This window comes from Balaenoptera borealis (assembly GCF_965194805.1).
Source record: "Balaenoptera borealis genome assembly, chromosome: 9".
Taxonomy (NCBI): Eukaryota; Metazoa; Chordata; class Mammalia; order Artiodactyla; family Balaenopteridae; genus Balaenoptera; species Balaenoptera borealis.
In genome coordinates this window covers 44,672,438-44,691,304 of record NC_138873.1, presented here as the reverse complement: position 1 = coordinate 44,691,304, position 18,867 = coordinate 44,672,438, and the positions used below count along the sequence as shown (strand labels likewise).

At 38.2% G+C, this 18,867-nt stretch overlaps 2 protein-coding genes across 6 annotated transcripts in view; one reads left to right on the top strand and one right to left on the bottom strand.

The window, feature by feature from the left end:
• Positions 1-18,867, top strand: part of NT5DC1 (5'-nucleotidase domain containing 1) — a 125,708-nt gene that overhangs the window by 17,107 nt on the left and 89,734 nt on the right. The gene's annotated exons all lie outside the window — the stretch shown is intronic.
• On the bottom strand, positions 222-17,291 carry COL10A1 (collagen type X alpha 1 chain). The gene is made up of 2 exons (XM_082404920.1): positions 8,424-17,291; positions 222-3,620 (listed from the first exon to the last, which is right to left on the bottom strand). The coding sequence occupies exons 1-2, from the start codon at positions 8,620-8,622 to the stop codon at positions 1,750-1,752; spliced, it is 2,070 nt and encodes a 689-aa protein (XP_082261046.1). The 5' UTR covers positions 8,623-17,291; the 3' UTR covers positions 222-1,749.

The following is an 18,867-nucleotide window of genomic DNA, read 5'->3' as shown; positions in this document are numbered from 1 at the left end:
AAAGTGAAAATTCTATTCTTATTGCTTAAAAACAGGAACGGCTCACCTAGAATGGCAGCAGAGATATCACCAACCCAAGCCTAGGGTTTTACGGTTCCGTCCACAGGTTTGTTTGGGTTACACAGGGAGATTGCTTCTAAGGAATTAAGAGATGCCTTTATAGTATGTTACCCTGATGACTTGAACCAGACTGCCCTAATTTAGCCAGTGGACTGGTGGATGCTCAAGAACAGTGTTTTTCAGCTGAGAAAAATGTTGCCTTTTGATTGACATAAAAATTGCTTGCCTTCCTTTTAATGTAGTGTAAGCCATCAAAATAATCCTAAATGTTATGACTAAAAACATGTCAAGGCAATAAATAGTAACTACAGAATATTTGTTCAGACTACATATTTCTCTGTTGCCTGCTTCTTTCCTTCCCAGAAGAACATCACTACATTTGGGTGATTGTCTTACTTTTCTAATCCCAGCCACCAGCCCTTCACCCTGGCTTGTAGATCACATGTGGTTCTGTTTGATGGCTTTTCACAGTCCACACTGAGTGCTTGGGTGTGTGGGAATGCCCATCTCCAGTAGGAGGGCATAACCATGACACCTATAAAAGCTACCCACCACTTTATCATTTTACTATTTATTAGCTTTGTAAAATGAAAAGCCTTAAAAAAATGGTTGAGAATAGCAAATTGTTGGTGTCAGATAAATTCAGCATAATAATCTATTCATGTTATTTTATTGCATTGTAAATAAGGAGTAGATAAAACATTTCACGAGGCACAGCTTAAAAGTTTTAAACAGCAACATAAAAATACAGTACAGAGCATAAATAAATAACATCATTTCATTTCTAGTCACATTTTGAAATCCTTCACATCAGTTATAATTTCACTGGAATCGAAGGCCCAAGGTACATATGCTAATGCTCTGTAAACCCACAAAATCATATTACATTAGACTCAATAAGGAATTAAAGCACATTAATCACACTTCTGTCAAATAAATAGAATAGGTCAGACATCATTTGTTTGACCTATCCTATTCATCCAGACATCATCTGTATACCCTTCACTACCCAAGTTGTGAAGGGTATACAGAAAGCTTTCCTGCAATCACAGAAAAGTTTGAAAAGGTTCATGACTAAAGCACCTTGCGTTTCAGATTATTTTTAACATAATATTTTGGGTTTTTTATGAGAGCTGTAAAAAGTCTATATGCACCTGTATACTTGAATAGATATTGATGAAGGGGACCATGTAAGCCTTTGAGTAATGCACCATCAGAAAGATCTTAGGGTATACAATGCCTTTTAAATTTGGATATTCAAGTATTTAAGTCCCATAAAGATACATGACACCTGAATATTTCCTAGAAGTTCTCCTGTTAATTGTTAGAAACAGGCTTATTTTAAAAGGAAATGCTGAATTTCTAAAATCAAATTTAACATGATTTAGCATCACATTTCAGGGTTTTTTGAGATCATTTTATTTTTTTAGCTTAGCAGTACTTTTATGGTAGAATTTTTAAATACTGAAGGAGTTCACAGAAAACTTTAAAGAGACTTAGGATTGCTGACTAGAAACTCGAGAGGGCCTTCACATGTTGTACACTATGTCTGAAAGCTCAGATTTGTATTTTGGAAAACTAAAATTAGTCATATTTTTTTCAGCCTACCTCCATATGCATTTTGTGGGGTGGGGTGGAGTTGGGGAATGCCTTTTCAAGCAGATTCATATTAGCTCGGTGGGAATATGCTCACATTGGAGCCACTAAGAATCCTGAGAAAGAGGAGTGGACATACTCAGAGGAGTATAGCCCATTCGACCCTGCGTTGGGCAGCTGGAGCCACACCTGGTCATTTTCTGTGAGATCGATTATGGCGCTCCCTGAAGCCTGATCTAGGTAGCCTTTGATGTACTCATCATAGGTGTACATTACAGGGGTGCCGTTCTTATACAGGCCCACCCAAGCATGGGTCCCTTTCACATGCACGTGGTAGGAGAAGTAATATATTCCTGGAATCCTACAGGTAAAGATTCCAGTTCTTGGGTCATAATGCTGTTGCCTGTTATATAAAATTTTATCAAATGGGATAGGAGTACCTATAGTTGGGTAAGCTTTGGAGAGAATAACAGTGAAAGCAGACACAGGCATTCCTGTTACTCCCTGGTTGGCACTAACAAAAGGCCTCTGGCCTGCCTTCACAAAGCCCTCGGGCAGGACTGCTTGGCCTGGGGGGCCTGGGGGGCCTGGGGGCCCCAGGCGCCCTGGGAGACCAGGCTCTCCAGCGTGCCCTCTTGGACCTGGTGGCCCAGTGGGTCCATTGAGACCTTTAGTTGCTATGCCAGCTGGACCAGGAGGACCTGGAGTTCCTGGATCCCCTTTGGATCCAGGGAATCCTGGAATGCCTGGTGGCCCGATGGGACCTCTAGTACCTGGCATTCCAGGGGCACCTCTTGGCCCAGCCTCACCATTGTGCCCAGGCACTCCCTTAGCTCCTGCTGGGCCCGCAGGGCCTGGGAGGCCAGGAGGTCCTCTAATTCCAGGGTCACCTTTTGGGCCCGGCAACCCTGGGTTACCCTTGGGACCACTGAGACCCGGTTCTCCTGGGTACCCTGGTTTTCCATCTAACCCAGAGGAGCCCCTTTCTCCCTTAGCCCCAGGGTATCCTGCAGGCCCGACTGGCCCCATCTCACCTTTAGGGCCTGGGATCCCGTGGTTGCCTGGAATGCCTTTTGGTCCTTGGGGTCCCATATTCCCAGGGGGTCCAGTCAGACCTGGTTCCCCGGGATGACCTGCTGGGCCTTGTTCCCCTTTGGCACCCGGACCCCCCGGAAGGCCTACAGGTCCTCTTTGTCCTTTCAGGCCTGGCAAGCCTGGTTTCCCAAAGCCAGGAGCCCCTGGGGGCCCAGCTATTCCTGGAGCCCCAGGGTGACCTTTTGTCCCTGGAACCCCTGGCTGGCCTGGGGCTCCAGGGGCTCCTGGCTTTCCAGTGCCTTCTGGTCCTTGTTCCCCAGGAGGACCTTGGGGGCCTGGTGGACCAGTTGGCCCCCTTTCACCTGGAAAGCCCCGATCACCTTTGATACCTGGCTGTCCTGGAAACCCATTTTCACCGCTTTTTCCCACTCCAGGAGGGCCAGGTGGTCCCATGGGACCCTGAGGACCTGGGAGGCCCCTGCCACCAGGGCGGCCAGGAGCACCATATCCCGTTTCCCCTTTCTGTCCATTCATACCAGGGACTCCTGGTGCACCCTTTTCTCCAGGAAAACCCCTGGGTCCTGGGGCTCCTGGAGGTCCCTGTGGCCCAGGTTTTCCTGAAACAGAAATTCCGGCTGGGCCGGGGATTCCAGGTGGCCCTGGCGGGCCCCGTAGTCCTGGTAAACCGGCTGGTCCAATATCTCCTTTTGGTCCGTATGGTCCTCTCTCTCCTGGTTTTCCTGGGAGTCCTGGCAAACCTGGCTTCCCAGTGGCTGATGGTCCCGGCGGTCCTGGCAACCCTGGCTCTCCTTGGGGTCCAGGACTTCCATAGCCTGGTTTTCCTGGTGGTCCAGATGGACCTGGGTGCCCTCGAGGTCCAGCAGGGCCTGGTGGACCAGGAATACCTTGCTCTCCTCTTACTGATACACCTACAAGACATGCCCAGTACACATACCGGGTCCGGGTGGGGGGTGGTTAGTAATGCTAAGGAATCATTGCTTCTCAAAATATAAATGAGGACAGGACATTGCAGTGTCAGTCAGACCATTTTGGCAGACTGGTCTTAAATGGTTTGACAATACATTTTATATTGTTTTAAAAAACACAGCTAGAGAAGATGATTGTACAAGATCATGGCTACCATAGTACTTTCATTGCATCCTAACGATCCATGAAAATAAGCTGGGATTGAAGAATTCATTTAGAGTAAGAGTGCATTGCAGGTAAATTTATCACATTTATTTTAGGAAAATCATCTACCTAGAAAGGAAGGGGGAAAAAAAGGCATTTGACAGAAAAAGAAGAAAAAGGCAAGTACAGAATAAATGGGAACAAGTTTAAGAACTATAACAACTTCCCCTCAAAAAAGCTATCCTAGGGCTTCCCTGGTGGCGCAGTGGTTGAGAATCCGCCTGTCAATGCAGGGGACACGGGTTCGAGCCCAGGTCTGGGAAGATCCCACATGCCGCGGAGCAACTAGGCCCGTGAGCCACGACTACTGAGCCTGTGCATCTGGAGTCTGTGCTCCGCAACAAGAGAGGTCACGACAGTGAGAGGCCGGCGCACCGCGATGAGGAGTGGCCCCCGCTCACCGGAACTAGAGAAAGCCCTCGCACAGAAACGAAGACCCAACACAGCCAAAAATAAATAAATAAATTTATTAAAAAAAAAAAAAAAAAAAAAAAAGCTATCCTATAAGATAAGGGAGAAATGCAGTCTGTTTTAATTTACGTCTGCCATGACCCTGCTGAACAGTTTAGATTTAGGATGACTTTTTTTTTTTTTTTACCTCAGTACATACCGTGAGCTCGTACATTCTCTGTTATTGACTTAACATTGAAACAAGGAATTAGAGAATTAATGGGCAAGGTACATACAGTAGTGTTAAAGTGCTTATATAAAGTTTTCTTTGATTAATGCAAATATTGTTGATTTCATAGATCTGTGGGTTCATTTGAGCTAAGTACTTATACTGATATAATAAATTTAAACTAAAAAATTACTTATTCAGTGCCTGTGATGTGAAGCATGCTATTGAGCAACAAGTATAGGAAAAGCACAAAACACCTCCTATAAGAGCTTTAATCACAAAGAGAATAAAACAGGTGTCCATCTGATAAGTGCTTTAAGAGGTGTCCAGGGTTTTAGTTTTAGTCAATCTAAGGTGGGATGTAACAGACATTGCTGGCATTAGGATATACCATTATGGAAGCATTACCATGTCAAAGAATCTTTAGGCAGCATTATCATAAGCCTCTAGATAAAATAGTCTTTTTTTCCTCAGAGAAATTCTTTGATAGCTAGCAAAGATGGTAATGAAATTGCTTACGTTTCTAAATATCTACTTGCAGGATTTATATTAAAATTAATTTTCTGTTTAATAAATTTTCAGAAATATAGTTAGAATGCCTGTGTATACTATTTAGATTCTTATGCTGTCCGAATAGTTCATAGTAATGATAGTTTTAGTAGATGTCGCAGTAGTCAAATAGTTTGGTCAAAACCCTGAAAATGACTTACAACTGTGACTTTTGAGCTACATCTTTTTTGTACAGAAAGTATTAATATGCTTAAACTCCATTTAACTAAATCTTTTTTTTTTTTTTTAATTTATTTATTTATTTTATTTATGGCTGTGTTGGGTCTTCGTTTCTCTGCGAGGGCTTTCTCTAGTTGTGGCAAGCGGGGGCCACTTTTCATCGCGGTGCGCGGGCCTCTCACTATCGCGGCCTCTCTTGTTGCGGAGCACAGGCTCCAGACACGCAGGCTCAGTAATTGTGGCTCACGGGCCCAGTTGCTCCGCGGCATGTGGGATCTTCCCAGACCAGGGCTCGAACCCCTGTCCCCTGCATTGGCAGACAGATTCTCAACCACTGCGCCACCAGGGAAGCCCCTTAACTAAATCTTTAATGGCTTTAAATATCAAAATGAAGACTAAAATGGAATTAATATTAAATGAATTGAATTGTAAATTGCCTTTGAAAATGTATTTTTATGGGTATAGTTTCTTTTAACTATTAGTTGTTGGTACATTTAAAATCTTTCATATTAATTAACTGGCATGTAAGAAGTAGTCAGCCAACAGTAGTTGAGAATATTATACTCTTGGGTAGAGGTGTTCCTGATATTTGCAAAACATTTGATAACAAATGAAACAAAATACAGAGCAGAATCATTAAAACAGATATACTGAAATAGGAAATTCATTTGGGTATCTATATATTTTGTACTAACTAGAAGTTATACTTCATTTTGCAAACAAATGTGTGGAGTTTTACTTACTCATAGATTTTAAGACAATGACGTCAGGAAAAAGACTATGAAAAAATTAATTTCTGGAAGAGATTTCCATGTATTTACACATGTATTGTTGGTTGACTTTAGTGTACATATATGATATGTCTGTATGTATAAATGAGCATTGATGCATTGCAAATAGAATAAATGAATAAGTAAAGGATTTCTTTTAATGATTTGGAATAAAATAGGACATTTTTAAAAATGCAAACCATATTAAATTGGGGTTTGCTTCAGAATCTTATAAAGATCATGTCTGTACTAAAAATAATTGTCTTGGTCTGGTTGGAAATCTGTTTAACTGTTAAAGTAGAGAGGAAAAGCAAGTCTTACTGAGAATGACTGCATTGAGCACCATTTGAGACTGGAACTCCGAAGACAGTGATCTCTATCACTTAGAATGTTACCCTAATAGGTTCTCCACCTCTCCAGTACGTGAAAGAATGTGATTTCTGTTGTATCCTTGAGGGACACAAGCCCTTGTTTGTAGCTTGATAGGGTGGCGCCATCCTCAAGGAATAACGATTACCCAGTAGAGAAGTCTCTTAAATGCCGACAAAGTGGTTGATTGTGTCAGAATGTGGCACTTGTGTGCCCACCAGTTGTGGAACCCTCTGCAGCATACTTTAGTATGTTTTGGACTGAGTTCTCTTTTAACCTGTTTGAATAGATGTGCCTAGGAATTGCACAGGAGTTCTTTGTGCATCTGTTATCAACTCTGTGTTTTGCTTGTGTAAATTGTGGGCTTTTATCTTCGTTTGACTGCCAGGGGATAATAATGTTTTTGAGTTTCCACCTTGTATTGTCAAGTAGACTAAAGTGGATTTAATAGTTCAAATACAGCTTCTAAACTTTTCATTTGTTAACAAGATATATATTTTCATTTTTTCTACAAAAAAAACAAAATGATGCCGTACATTATGGTGAAAAGATAGAAAATATTTTAACCTTCTAAAACTGGTGGTGCATTTTATTTTAATTCACAACTGTTCCTTATGGTCTTGTAAGCTACAAAGAGTCTGAATTTGTGATCATAGAGTGTATGTTTGTCATAGCATTTCAAATTTCATTTGTTGCTTCGAGTAAAGTATCATGTTTTCTTGTTTTTTATTCTTTTTTCCTAACTTTTTTCTTTCTTATGTTTTATTTGTATTTTGAGACATTCAGGAGAATCTGTTGAGTACTTGTGCATTTATTTTTGATCATTAAGCTACCTTTCATGAAACATTTAAAATTTCATCTTTCTTTTTTAAAAAGACAATCCTATACATTGAATTTGCTAAAAATGGTTGTTTCCAAAAGCATAAAAATTTTTATGGCAAATAGCTTTATTTACAGTATAAAATATGTAAGCATAATGAAAAAATACTGTGGAAAAGAAATTTGAATCCTACAATCAGTTCATATTACTCAGTGTAATTCTGTAGTGTAACGGGCAGTTTGTGCCAGATAGCTATTAAATGGAATTAGTGAATATGAAACCTAATAGTTGCCCTTCTTTGAGGACCTGTTAGTACTTTACATACATTATATCAGTACTCTTCATAGTAGCCAAGAAAGCTGAGCAGATGAAGGATAGATTCAAGAACAGAGTTAAAACTTGTCTAAGGCTATACCACCAGTACTATAGTAGTAGTAAGAGGAGGAGGAGGAGAGAAGTAGAAATAGAAGTAGAAGTAATGGAAGTAGTATGAGAAGTAGAAGTAGTAGTAATAGTAGTAGTAGAAGTAATAGCTAACACTTAAGCACTTTACATATTAACTCATTCAGAACAGCCCTTGAAAGAGGTGCTCCTTGTTTTACAAATGAGGGAACTAAAGCACAGAGAGCATAAATAACTTACTCAAGGTTGCGTAGCTAGTTTGAAGCAGTTAGGTCTGTGCACTTAACTACTAAACTAAACAAAAATGCATTTAAAAATTATGAGAATTGTTACTTCGTTTGCCTATTAAATTTCTTTGGAGAGCATCTCATTTTATTTGATAATTAAGACTCAATTTTGTATGTATTTGTAAGCTAGCAAAATAAATTTTAGAAGTAAATATGTGTAAGCGTTTAGATATATAAACCTGCTACTCTTTTTGTATACAATTGGCAATTATTTTTAGTTAAAACATCTTAAACATTAATTTGATTGGATTAATATGTCTAGATTATGGGTAGTTATTTGTGCAAAAGCATCATTGAGGGAAAAAATTTCTATACCTAAAATTTCCTAATATTCTTCAGGTATATCTTTCTGCTATACTTGTGTGAAGGATATGAATGTTCTTGAATAGACCTACTTTTTCCATAAATCCTTTTGGGCTAATTGAGGAGTTTGAAGATAAATTTAACGCCAAATAAAATTTAAAACTTTTTGTTAAAGAGATCATTATGATTGTAGAAGGCAAAAACCCACTAGTTAATAGAGCAAAATATATAGTTCAGTTTACCTTTACTCTTTATGGCATAAGGGATGAAGAACTGTGTCTTGGTGTTGGATGGTGGGCCTTTTATGCCTGTAGGTGTTTGGTATCGCTCAGTATAAAATACTCCATGGACCAAGTTCAAGGATATTAGCAGCAGAAGGGCTATTTGTGGCAGCATGTTCTCAGATGGATTCTGAAAAACAATAATTTCATATAGCTTCATTATTGACCTGTTTCGTTTTTCTGATGTTTCACAGATAAATTCTTTAAATAGTTATCTACTTTTTTTAACCTTATCCTATATATTCTGAATATATTCCATAAATTAATGAGAGTTATAATTTTGTTAATTATACAGATATATGTCTTAGTTGTTTTTGAAAACCACATTCAGGTAATCAAGTGAAAATAAAGTTATTTAAATAAAAGAAACACAGAAACTGTAATTGGATGTCTGTATTAAATAATTCAAGATCTTTGATATAGACTGAAGTTACCAATAGTCTCAAATACACTGAAATTCAGATTAGGACATGTTTTTACAAATATAGTTTAATTAGGACTATTTTTTATAGACTGATTCAAATTAAACTTTCTGAGTGCACTTTAGTGGAAAGCCATTTTTTTAAATCACAAAAAACAAATAATGAATTGAAGCTTGTTTCCAAATAAGCTAACATGGAAGTCCACCAGTCATAGACTTACCTGGATGCTGGAAGTTCCTGGAGTTGGTTTCTTACCAGCTCTCTGTGCCTTCCTCTGTGCCCGGGTGAGCTGCCCTGCAGTATTTATACTGCTTTTCCCTTACTACATGAGGTTACCCAGAGTTTAAGCTCCTCCCACTGCCCCAGAGGTGAAAAGCACAAATTATGGTGGAAAGTTCTATTGGGTGGGCAGGCATACAAGATCAGGTTGGGCTCTCTTTTTCCTTGTTTTCTTATTGAAAAATAAACTCTTTGTCTTAAATATATATTAATAGTTTTAACCATGCACCATATTTTTCTGTGATTTTATTTTAGAAGTTATTACTCAGATGTTTAGGTTAGTTCATAACGGGATGATCGTATCCCCTTTATATTTTTAGAAAGCACATTCTTGTGTTAGTTGGTTGAAAATACTTGGTAGTATATAAAAGTAGGGGAAGAAGTCTTTTGGAGGGGAGTGTGGATTTAAACCATCATCTAAATTTACTTTGGTTATTACATGAAGCCATTAATGTGTCCATGAATGTTTCTAAATTTTTATGAAAATAGCTTACTCCAATTCTTACTTTTAGGCTTGAGAGAAACACAATGGTGAAAATGTAGATACGCGGTCCTGTATTTCAGAATTTTAATATAAGTCCTCAGCTGTTAATAAGAGAAATTTTAAATGTTAGCATATAAATGTTTCAGTGTTTGCATACTATTTAAAATTTTTTAGACAGAGGCAAGATATCCATGAATTTGATAGTAGAGTTAGCAATAATTACCCTGAAGAATTTATTTATTATTCTGAATGTGTGACTTTTTTTTTTATTGGAGTATAATTGCTTTACAATGTTGTGTTAGTTTCTGCTGTAGAACAAAGTGAATCAGCTATATGTATACATATATCCCCTCCCTCTTGAGCCTCCTTTCCCCCCGCCCCCCGACCCCCATCCCACCCCTCTAGGTCATCACAGAGCACCAAGCTGAGTGGACTTGTAGACACAGGGAAAAGGGGAGGGTAGGATGAATTGAGAGAGTAGCATTGACATATATACACTACCATGTGTAAAATAGATAGCTAGTGGGAAGCTGCTGTATTGCACCCTGAAGGATTTAAATTCATTGTTTACAACACTATACTGTGTTCAGTAAATGGCTTCAGATTTTATTGCTTAATTTTGGGTTTTACTTTAGAGTTGCAGTGGAGATTACAAAAACCCTTAACTTGATAAGGTCATATCATGTCCATTTAAATAAGGTTGCTGTATTCATTTCATAAGAAAAATAATCTTTATACTTTGCTTTTGGCTTTTTAAAAGTATTATTGGTTTACCTTGCAGTTTCCTTCAGGGATCTTGAATCAGCCCAATTAGAAACGTTTTTTCCCCCAAAGATGAAAGTAAGTGTTATCATTGTAATTTTCAGTGGTTAGTATTCTCTTTAACAATGTTAGGAGACTCTTTAAATCAGTTTTCAGGATCCTAAAGAGTCTAATAACAGGAAGTTGAGAGGCCAAATTCTGATTCCTACTAAATTTCATCATTTTGGAGCTAAATCACATCAACTGTACACGTAAAGTAGGTGAGAAGGAAAATTCCATAATAGGTATAGATACATCTTTTTAAAAAATCTCTGCAGAATTAAAGTGGTATGGATTCAGGATTGATCAGTAATTGAAATAATTGAATGTTTGACCAGTAGGTGAAATAAGGGTTTGTTCTTTTTCTTCCCTTCCTCCTCCCCTGCATATAATTTTCCGTATATATTTTGAACTAAGCCTTGTATAGCACCTTGTAGAAATGTAAGTGGATAACTCATCTCACTGCCTTCCTTTCTTCTCTCACTTTTAGACCTTTTATTGGTTGCCATATTTAAAAATTTACAATGTTATTGGTTACCATATTTAAAAATTTTACAATGTCCTATATGTCTCTATATAATATTCACAGATATATATGAAATATGGCTTTTATATCAGTTCAGATTTACAGAAGAATTGGAAAGATTATATTTTCTGATCATTCTTTTTTTATTGAAGTATAGTTGATTTCCTGTGTTGTGTTAGTTTCTGCTGTACAGCAAAGTGATTCAGCTATACACATATATACATTCTTTTTTTATATTCTTTTCCATTATGGTTTATCACAAGATATTGAATATGGTTCCCTGTGCTATACAGTAGGAACTTGTTGTTTATCCATTCTATATATTCTGATCATTCTTTCATCATTGAAAATGATCTATGCAATAGTTTTTGTAATTATACGATTACTCTACTACATCTGTAAGAGACCACAAAGATAATTGAGAGAAGTGGCTGCCTTCCATCTACTATGGTTCATTTGGAAAAGATTTTGAAAAAGTAGGTGAGGTAACATTATGGATGCCCTTGAATACTAGGCTGTAGAATTTGTTTTAAAAGTATTTATTAGAAGTGCATATTCTAGTATTTTTGTGTGTATATATGGTGACACACGCATACACTTATTTGTTTGTAATCGAGACTGATACCCTGTTAGACATCACTCATGTGAAAGTTCAAAGATTAATTCTTGGTGCTTCATTCTGTGCACCTGTGTAGACCAAGTGTTCCTCTGTGGCTACTCTGACTATTTCCAGAACTTTTCACCTTAACCTCTCTAGGTGTCTGTTTTTTCATCAACACAATGAAAAGGTTGTATTAGGTTTCTAAACTCCTCCCAGCTTTAAAATTAGATTATTCTTGTGCTTGAGGTATTTTGCTGTTTCCTGTGGTGAGACAGTGGGCTTGGCTCCATTTAGTAATTATGAGACAAAATCCATACCAAGTGGTCATATGCCTTCTTTTGGGGGTATGTAAATATATGTGGGTATTTGTCATTCTATATTCCCATTTAACTTTGGAAAATGTGGTGTCTTTATTGAATAAGCCTTGGATGCTCAACCCTTTTTTGCAAATAGTGTACTTATTTCAGCACAAGGAATCTGACTACTGTTTGCTTTGTTAGTCACATAAGAAACACTGTCTTGTCCAAAACAGATTGTAGAATCAGAATATTTGCTAGCCTCACCCCACCCAATTGTGTATTTAAAACTATTTTTATTCTAGGAGTTTACTTGTAGCTGTTGGAAGTGACTAGTCTGTGGCTTTATGATGAAAACCCATTCTACTTAAAGAAAGTCTTTTTAAGCTCAGTAACCTAAGTGGTTTTTTAATGTCAAATATCAGTGTTTTTTGCACATCTAGCGTTTAGCTGCTATTAAGCTCACATGTTCATTTTCACTTCCCCAGGGTATCATTAATTCACCAAATATTTCTTGAGTACCTTCTACATGTCAGGCATGGAGATAAAAAACTGGACGAATGATGTACAGCCGCCCCCCCTTACAGTGTTTAAACAGTGGTTCTCAACCTTCTTTCCACAGTCCTGTGGTACATGACACAGTTCCTTCTGTCTTTGGGGTTCATTAAGATCATGGTGGTTCAGAGACGATATTTAGAAAAAGCTTCTCAGGTGATCATGAGGGACTTCTAAGTTGGAATGTCTTAGTCTGCTATCAGTGTTCTATTACCAGCTTGTTAATATTAGATACATAATTTTTGTTGTTTTTGTTCATATGGTTTTTAACTTTACTATAGAAAAATTTAGTCTTATCCATAGAAGTAGAGAGAATGGTTACAGTGAATGCCTTTGTGCCCACTACCCAACTTAAACTAATCTCAAGTCACTGTCACTCAATCCTTCTTCCATTCATCACCCCCCATATTTTTAAATCCCATATATTGTACCAATTCACCTGTGAAATGTCAGTATATTTCTCCAGAAGATAAGTTCTTTTTCTTTAAAATAGTATGTTCATCATACATAAAAAATTAGTTATTTCTTAATTTTATCAGATGCTTTAGTTCACTTCAGATTCCCCCAATTATGTGTGTACACACACACACACGTAAGTATATATACACACACGTATATACACACAAACATATATATACATATATATACTCACAAATATATGTAGAGATACACAAGCACATGTGTAGCATACATACATATTCATACTTTTTTACTGATTGTTTATTGTTTGTTCAACTTAAATTCATGAATTTCCCCTAATTGATATGTCCCTGTTAATGTAGGTTTCTTATCCATGTCTCTTTTCTCCCTTTACAGCTTATTTGTTGAGAAACTGGGTCATCTTTCCTGTACAGTTTCCTACAATGTGGATTTTGTTGTCACTTAACATGCTTCTCTGTATCCTGTTTTTCCTGTAAATTGGTAGTTAGATCTAGAGGTTTAATCTGATTCAGGTTTGAGACACACACACACAAATACTTTTTGGCCAAGAATACTTTATAGACAGTGGTATGGTGTATTTCAATCAGGAGACCTTTTATTGCTGGTTGTTTCTCTTTGTGATATTACTAGGAATGATCATTACCTAGGTATCCTAATTCTATCATTGCTCCTTTGCTTATTAGCTAGAATACTTCTGTAAAGAAAAATACTCCAACTATTTGGTTACCCTGAAGTACAGTTTGTATAGAAAAAGCAGGATAGATACCTTTACCAGTGTCTAAAACAATAAGCTTATTTCCTAACATTCTCCAGAGGTGGTACAGTGAGGTGTTTGAGTATCATTATAAACTCATGGATTTAAATGTATTTTATGTTTTTCAGTCCATGGCAGTTGTTATTCTTATTATTGCTCAGATTTTTCCTCCATCTTTGGTCAGCAGGAGCCTCTTCATGTTGGCTTCTGAAACCTTTTGGTATGATCGAGGAGTCTTTTATAGCTTCTTTCCTTCCAATAGTTTGTACTTTCCCTGACCCAGAACTGTAGTTGGGGAGTCTTGGTTCCTTTTGTGGGAAATAGAAGTTGGAGACCACAATCTGGGTGCCTGGGTCCTAAGGGTGTGCATTGTTCCTGGTTTGATGATTGTTTCTGGGCTTTTTCAGTGCAGAGAGCTAGGGGATTCATTCATGTAATGTTAATTAAATGTAAGACATCATAACTTCATACTAATACATCTAATTCACATTGAGGACCACAGGGTGTTTTCTTAATGACCTACAACCTGTATGTCTAGCTCCTTAGTACTACACTAAAAATCTCATTCTCATGACAGTAATGTAGTTATTTATTTGCTTTTTATTCCTTAACACTCTGACTTCTCAGAATGGCAATACCAGCATTCACACCACAGTATTGAAAAAGGTTTAGGATTATTTTTTAATTCTTTTGGTATTTCCACTATAGCTGTATAGTCAAATCACTATGCCTTACAGTCCCTTGAAATGGCTCATTTCAATGTAGTAATGCTACCCGGTCAATTCACTGTTAGGTTTGTTTTGTTTTGCTTTCAATCTTTAGGAATGCTCTTTATTTATTTATTTATTTATTTATGGCTGTGTTGGGTCTTCGTTTCTGTGCGAGGGCTTTCTCCAGTTGCGGCAAGCGGGGGCCACTCTTCATCGCGGTGCGCGGGCCTCTCACTGTCGCGGCCTCTCTCGTTGCGGAGCACAGGCTCCAGACGCACAGGCTCAGTACTTGTGGCTCACGGGCCTAGTTGCCCCGCGGCGTATGGGATCTTCCCAGACCAGGGCTTGAACCCGTGTCCCCCTGCATTGGCAGGCAGATTCTCAACCACTGCGCCACCAGGGAAGCCCCAGAAATGCTCTTTTTAAATTTAATTTTGTTTGATAATTTCCTGACGTTCCTGTAATGTGCTGATAAATGTTTCTTGGGGGTTAGAGGTCTGTGTGCTGTAATCAGTGGTGTAGATACTCCCACCATGGCCAATTGCAAGCTGCAAGGGTAAAGACAACCAGCTCACAAAACACCTGAACCTTTACCAAGAGCCAGTACAAGCCAGCTCCAACATGCATTACATATTTCCCAAGTCAAATTTACAAAACAAGGAATATTCAGAGAAATCTGGTCTCCGTTACTGACCTATTACCCACACTGTGTTTCACCTTCCTTGTGTAAGTAAGCTTTTTTTAAAAAAAAAAGTTTTTGGTTTATCTTTCAATTGTTTTTAAAAGTAAGTACTCATTCATATCCCCTTCCAATTTCTTTGATAAGTCACATCCTAATATATATACTTTATTTAACCTCTTTTTATGTAACAGTTTATCTTGAAGATCATTGACTGACGTTACAGAAAGATGGTCCACATTCCTTTCTACAGCTGCGTAGTACTCTATTATATGAATGTACTGTAGTATTTTCAGTCATTTCCCTATTGATGGGCATCTGTGTTATTTCCTCTTTTTTGCTAATACAGTTACTTCTGCTTTGTGTGTATGTATGTGTAGACACACACACACACACACACACACACACACACACACACACACTCACACATATATATTTGCCTGAATCTTTGGGAGAGATTCTTGGAACTGGGATTCATGAGTCAAAAGGTAAATACATATATGATTCTGTTACATATTATTAAATCCCCCTCCATAGGTGTTGCATCATTTTGCATTTCCACCAGCACTGTGAGAGAGTGCCTGTCCCTGCAGCCTTGCCAACAAGATGTGTTGTTTAGATTTTGTTGAATTTTCAGATTTTTGCTCATTTTTGTTGAACATTTAGATTTTTGCTCATTTTAGAAGTGAAAATTGGAATCTTGGTTTACTCGTAATTTTCATTCCTCTTACTAAGCGTGTGGTTGAGCATCTTTTCATATAGTTAAGACTTTATGTCTAGCCCCCTTCTCCTAGAAGTGTTCTGTATCCTATAAACAAACCTCTTTTCTATGGTATAGTTTGCATATGTTTTTCCCAGTTTGTCATTTGTCTTTTTAGTTTACCCATGAGGGTTTTTTTAACATTTAAAATTTTCTCTTAAGGTACATAAACTATTGATTCAGAATGTTATTGTTCTTTCAGACTCAGAGCTCTAAGGAACATTAAAGGTTATCTGGATCAATCATTTCATTCTTCAGAGGAGGAAACTAGTTCCTCTGTTATGAATGTCTCATTTCCTAATGTTTAATTGAGTTAAATTTCTGAAGTAAAGAGCTGTTGGTGAGGGAGCCCATTGAGGGAAAACTCCACAGACTAAGCTGATGTGTTCATCTCCTTACCCTAGCAGGATACTGACTTTCCTGTTCCAATCATCCTTCAGTCTTTTAGCAGTGGAAATGAGGAAGGTGCCCAGAAATTTAGTTAGGGCACTTGGAGGCCCACAGCTTCCACCACCACCTAGCTGCACCTCATTCCTCTTGAAAAGGTTTTAAAAGAACATTTGTAGGTGCTATTACAGAACCCAAGAGCTAAAAATGATCTATTTGTGTAAATAACCTAATGTGGTTTAGTGGTTAGATACCTGCTGAGGGCTTGAAAGGAGAAATTCATGCAAAAAACAGGTGTTGATGAAAACCCCTGAAACTTCAGGCCAGGTCAAGAAAAACAGTCATTTAGAAAGTTCGAACAAGGGCTTTATATTCTATTTTCTATTGCACAATAAATTGCCACATTACTTAAAGAATTCATAGTTTTGTGCTTCAGGTGCTTAATGACATCACCGTCTTTCCATAGTAACCTGCCAAGTTAAAAATATAGAGCTTCTTGGCTCTTTGACCTAAGGTCTTCAAGGATCTTGGCCACCCAGCAGAGTCTCGGCCGTTCAAACACATTCCTACTTTATTAACAAATTCAGCTTTTCACGTGCAGTCTGCTAAGTTGGAAGGAGAAATTAGAGAATTAAAGTATTAATTGGAGTAGTCATGGGGTGATGCTTTTTATTTAAATCTCTTTGCCCCCCCTGCTTATTATCATACATAGAACAACTCCACGATCACTACCTACTTAGAGGGTATGAAGCACAGTTTCTGTGGGTGGCAACCAGACCACCAAGAAACCTTCCTTCAAGACTGATGCCCTGTAGCTGTGTAACTTACTCATATTAACAATTAAAATACATCCTGGAGTTTTTGGTTTAAGTAATGCTGGGCCCCAGTCTACTTACCTTTAATCAATCAACTTTGTTACCTGGCCGGCAGACCTCTGCCCCTGACTGTGGACCAGTGCTAAAGGGTTACTCTTCCTGCCATCTCTGGCTCCTGCCTTCTTACACCTGGTTTCTTCATTAGTAAAATCCCTAAAGTCTGCTTACTTGCTTTGAGAATTTTAAAGTAATTACTATTTAGAGAAAGTGTAGGAAATAGAAAATAACGTTTATATACCACAGAGGTATAATAACCATTAATAGTGGTATTTTCCCCACAAATGATCTGTTTAGTGCTAAGCTTCTATCAATTATCTTTAATCACCTATGTCAAAATAAATCTTGCCACTTCTGATACCAGTAAGGCTGAAATGTAGACATGCTATGGTCCTGTCCTGTTTTCTCTTATTTGTATTTGTTAGGAACCTTGGAAGATGAAATAAGATATATGTGAAGTGGTAGAACAGTGTTGGGGAATGCTCAGTAAGTGTGAGTGATGGCGGTGACCACCATGATCATGATCATGAAGAAGTAAACACCGCTGGCGTTACACTTGAATCTCTTTATAGCGCCAGTCTTCCCAAATGTGTGTCGAACTTTGAGTCTCTACTGTGTGCCATTTGCTGGGTTAGCTGCTGCTAACCTGCTACTGGTGATCTTAGTGAAATGGAGGAGACAGATACCAAACACTCTGGCTTCTTCAGAATGCAGAAGTCGCGGATTCTGCCGTGAAACCATCTTTCAACTCATCAATGGTGTCCTCTTAACACACTTTTTAATTGTTCCTGAATATAATTCAAGGACTGTTGGTTATTTACCACTGAAACTCCACTCTGTACAGGTAGTGCCTAGTACAAAGCATGGACCTTGTAAATATTTGCTGAATGAACGAATCAAGAGCTTTAGGAGACCAGATTTCAATATTTATTGAGTGTGGGCATTTTGCCTCACACCTGTGGGCACTCAGGGGCGGGTCCTTTTGCGCAGTGTTGGTTTGAATTGGGGTCTTTTCAGTCTGTGTGTTACCTTAAAATAACTGAATTCTTGCAGAAGTCACAGCATCAACAACTGCTTCCCAAAGCCATTTCACAAAAGAGACTATGGCTCCTGTTCTAGTGACTGTGTACCTTCCAGTGTCCTATTGGTAATCGAGTTAGAATTTCAGAGTAAGATTTTCCAAAGACAGTGTTTCTCAAGGTAGCCATGGTTGGAGGCGTAGAGTTAAGTGGATAGGTCAGGAGAGGGGCTGAATGGAGAGAGAAAGAAAAAGAAGAGGAGCCCGTACTCTCGAGAATTTAAAGGGGTTTCTTTAAATGTCTCAGAAACTCGAACTGTACAGTTTTAGAGCAACGAATAACTTTTTAGACAAGCCTGTGCTTCATTTTCCTAATTTCTTCACCCATCCATACCTCATTTACTTGGTGATATATCAGTTCATTCAAATCCTCAATGTATTAAACACATATGCCAGGAAATACAAATGGGCTCATAGACTACTGACAGCATTGATTAATTCTTTCCCTGCCCAAACTACCTGTTAGCATCTTCTCTCCTGAATGGAAATATGTGACCTTTAAAGGGAAAATAAGTTATTATTTGGAAGGTGGGTACTGGATAGATATTTTAGAACATTAGAGTTTATAAGATGAAAAATTTGAGAATCACATTCAGTATCACAAAAGAATGAATATTTGAGCTGCAAGAAATGCTAATCTTAGTAAGTACCAGAAACTGATATTTAAATTTTGTCTGAAGCAGACGTAAACCCATTTTTTATGACTCTAATTAAGTCCTCTGGGTAACAATAACATACACACGTACATGCACACACACAC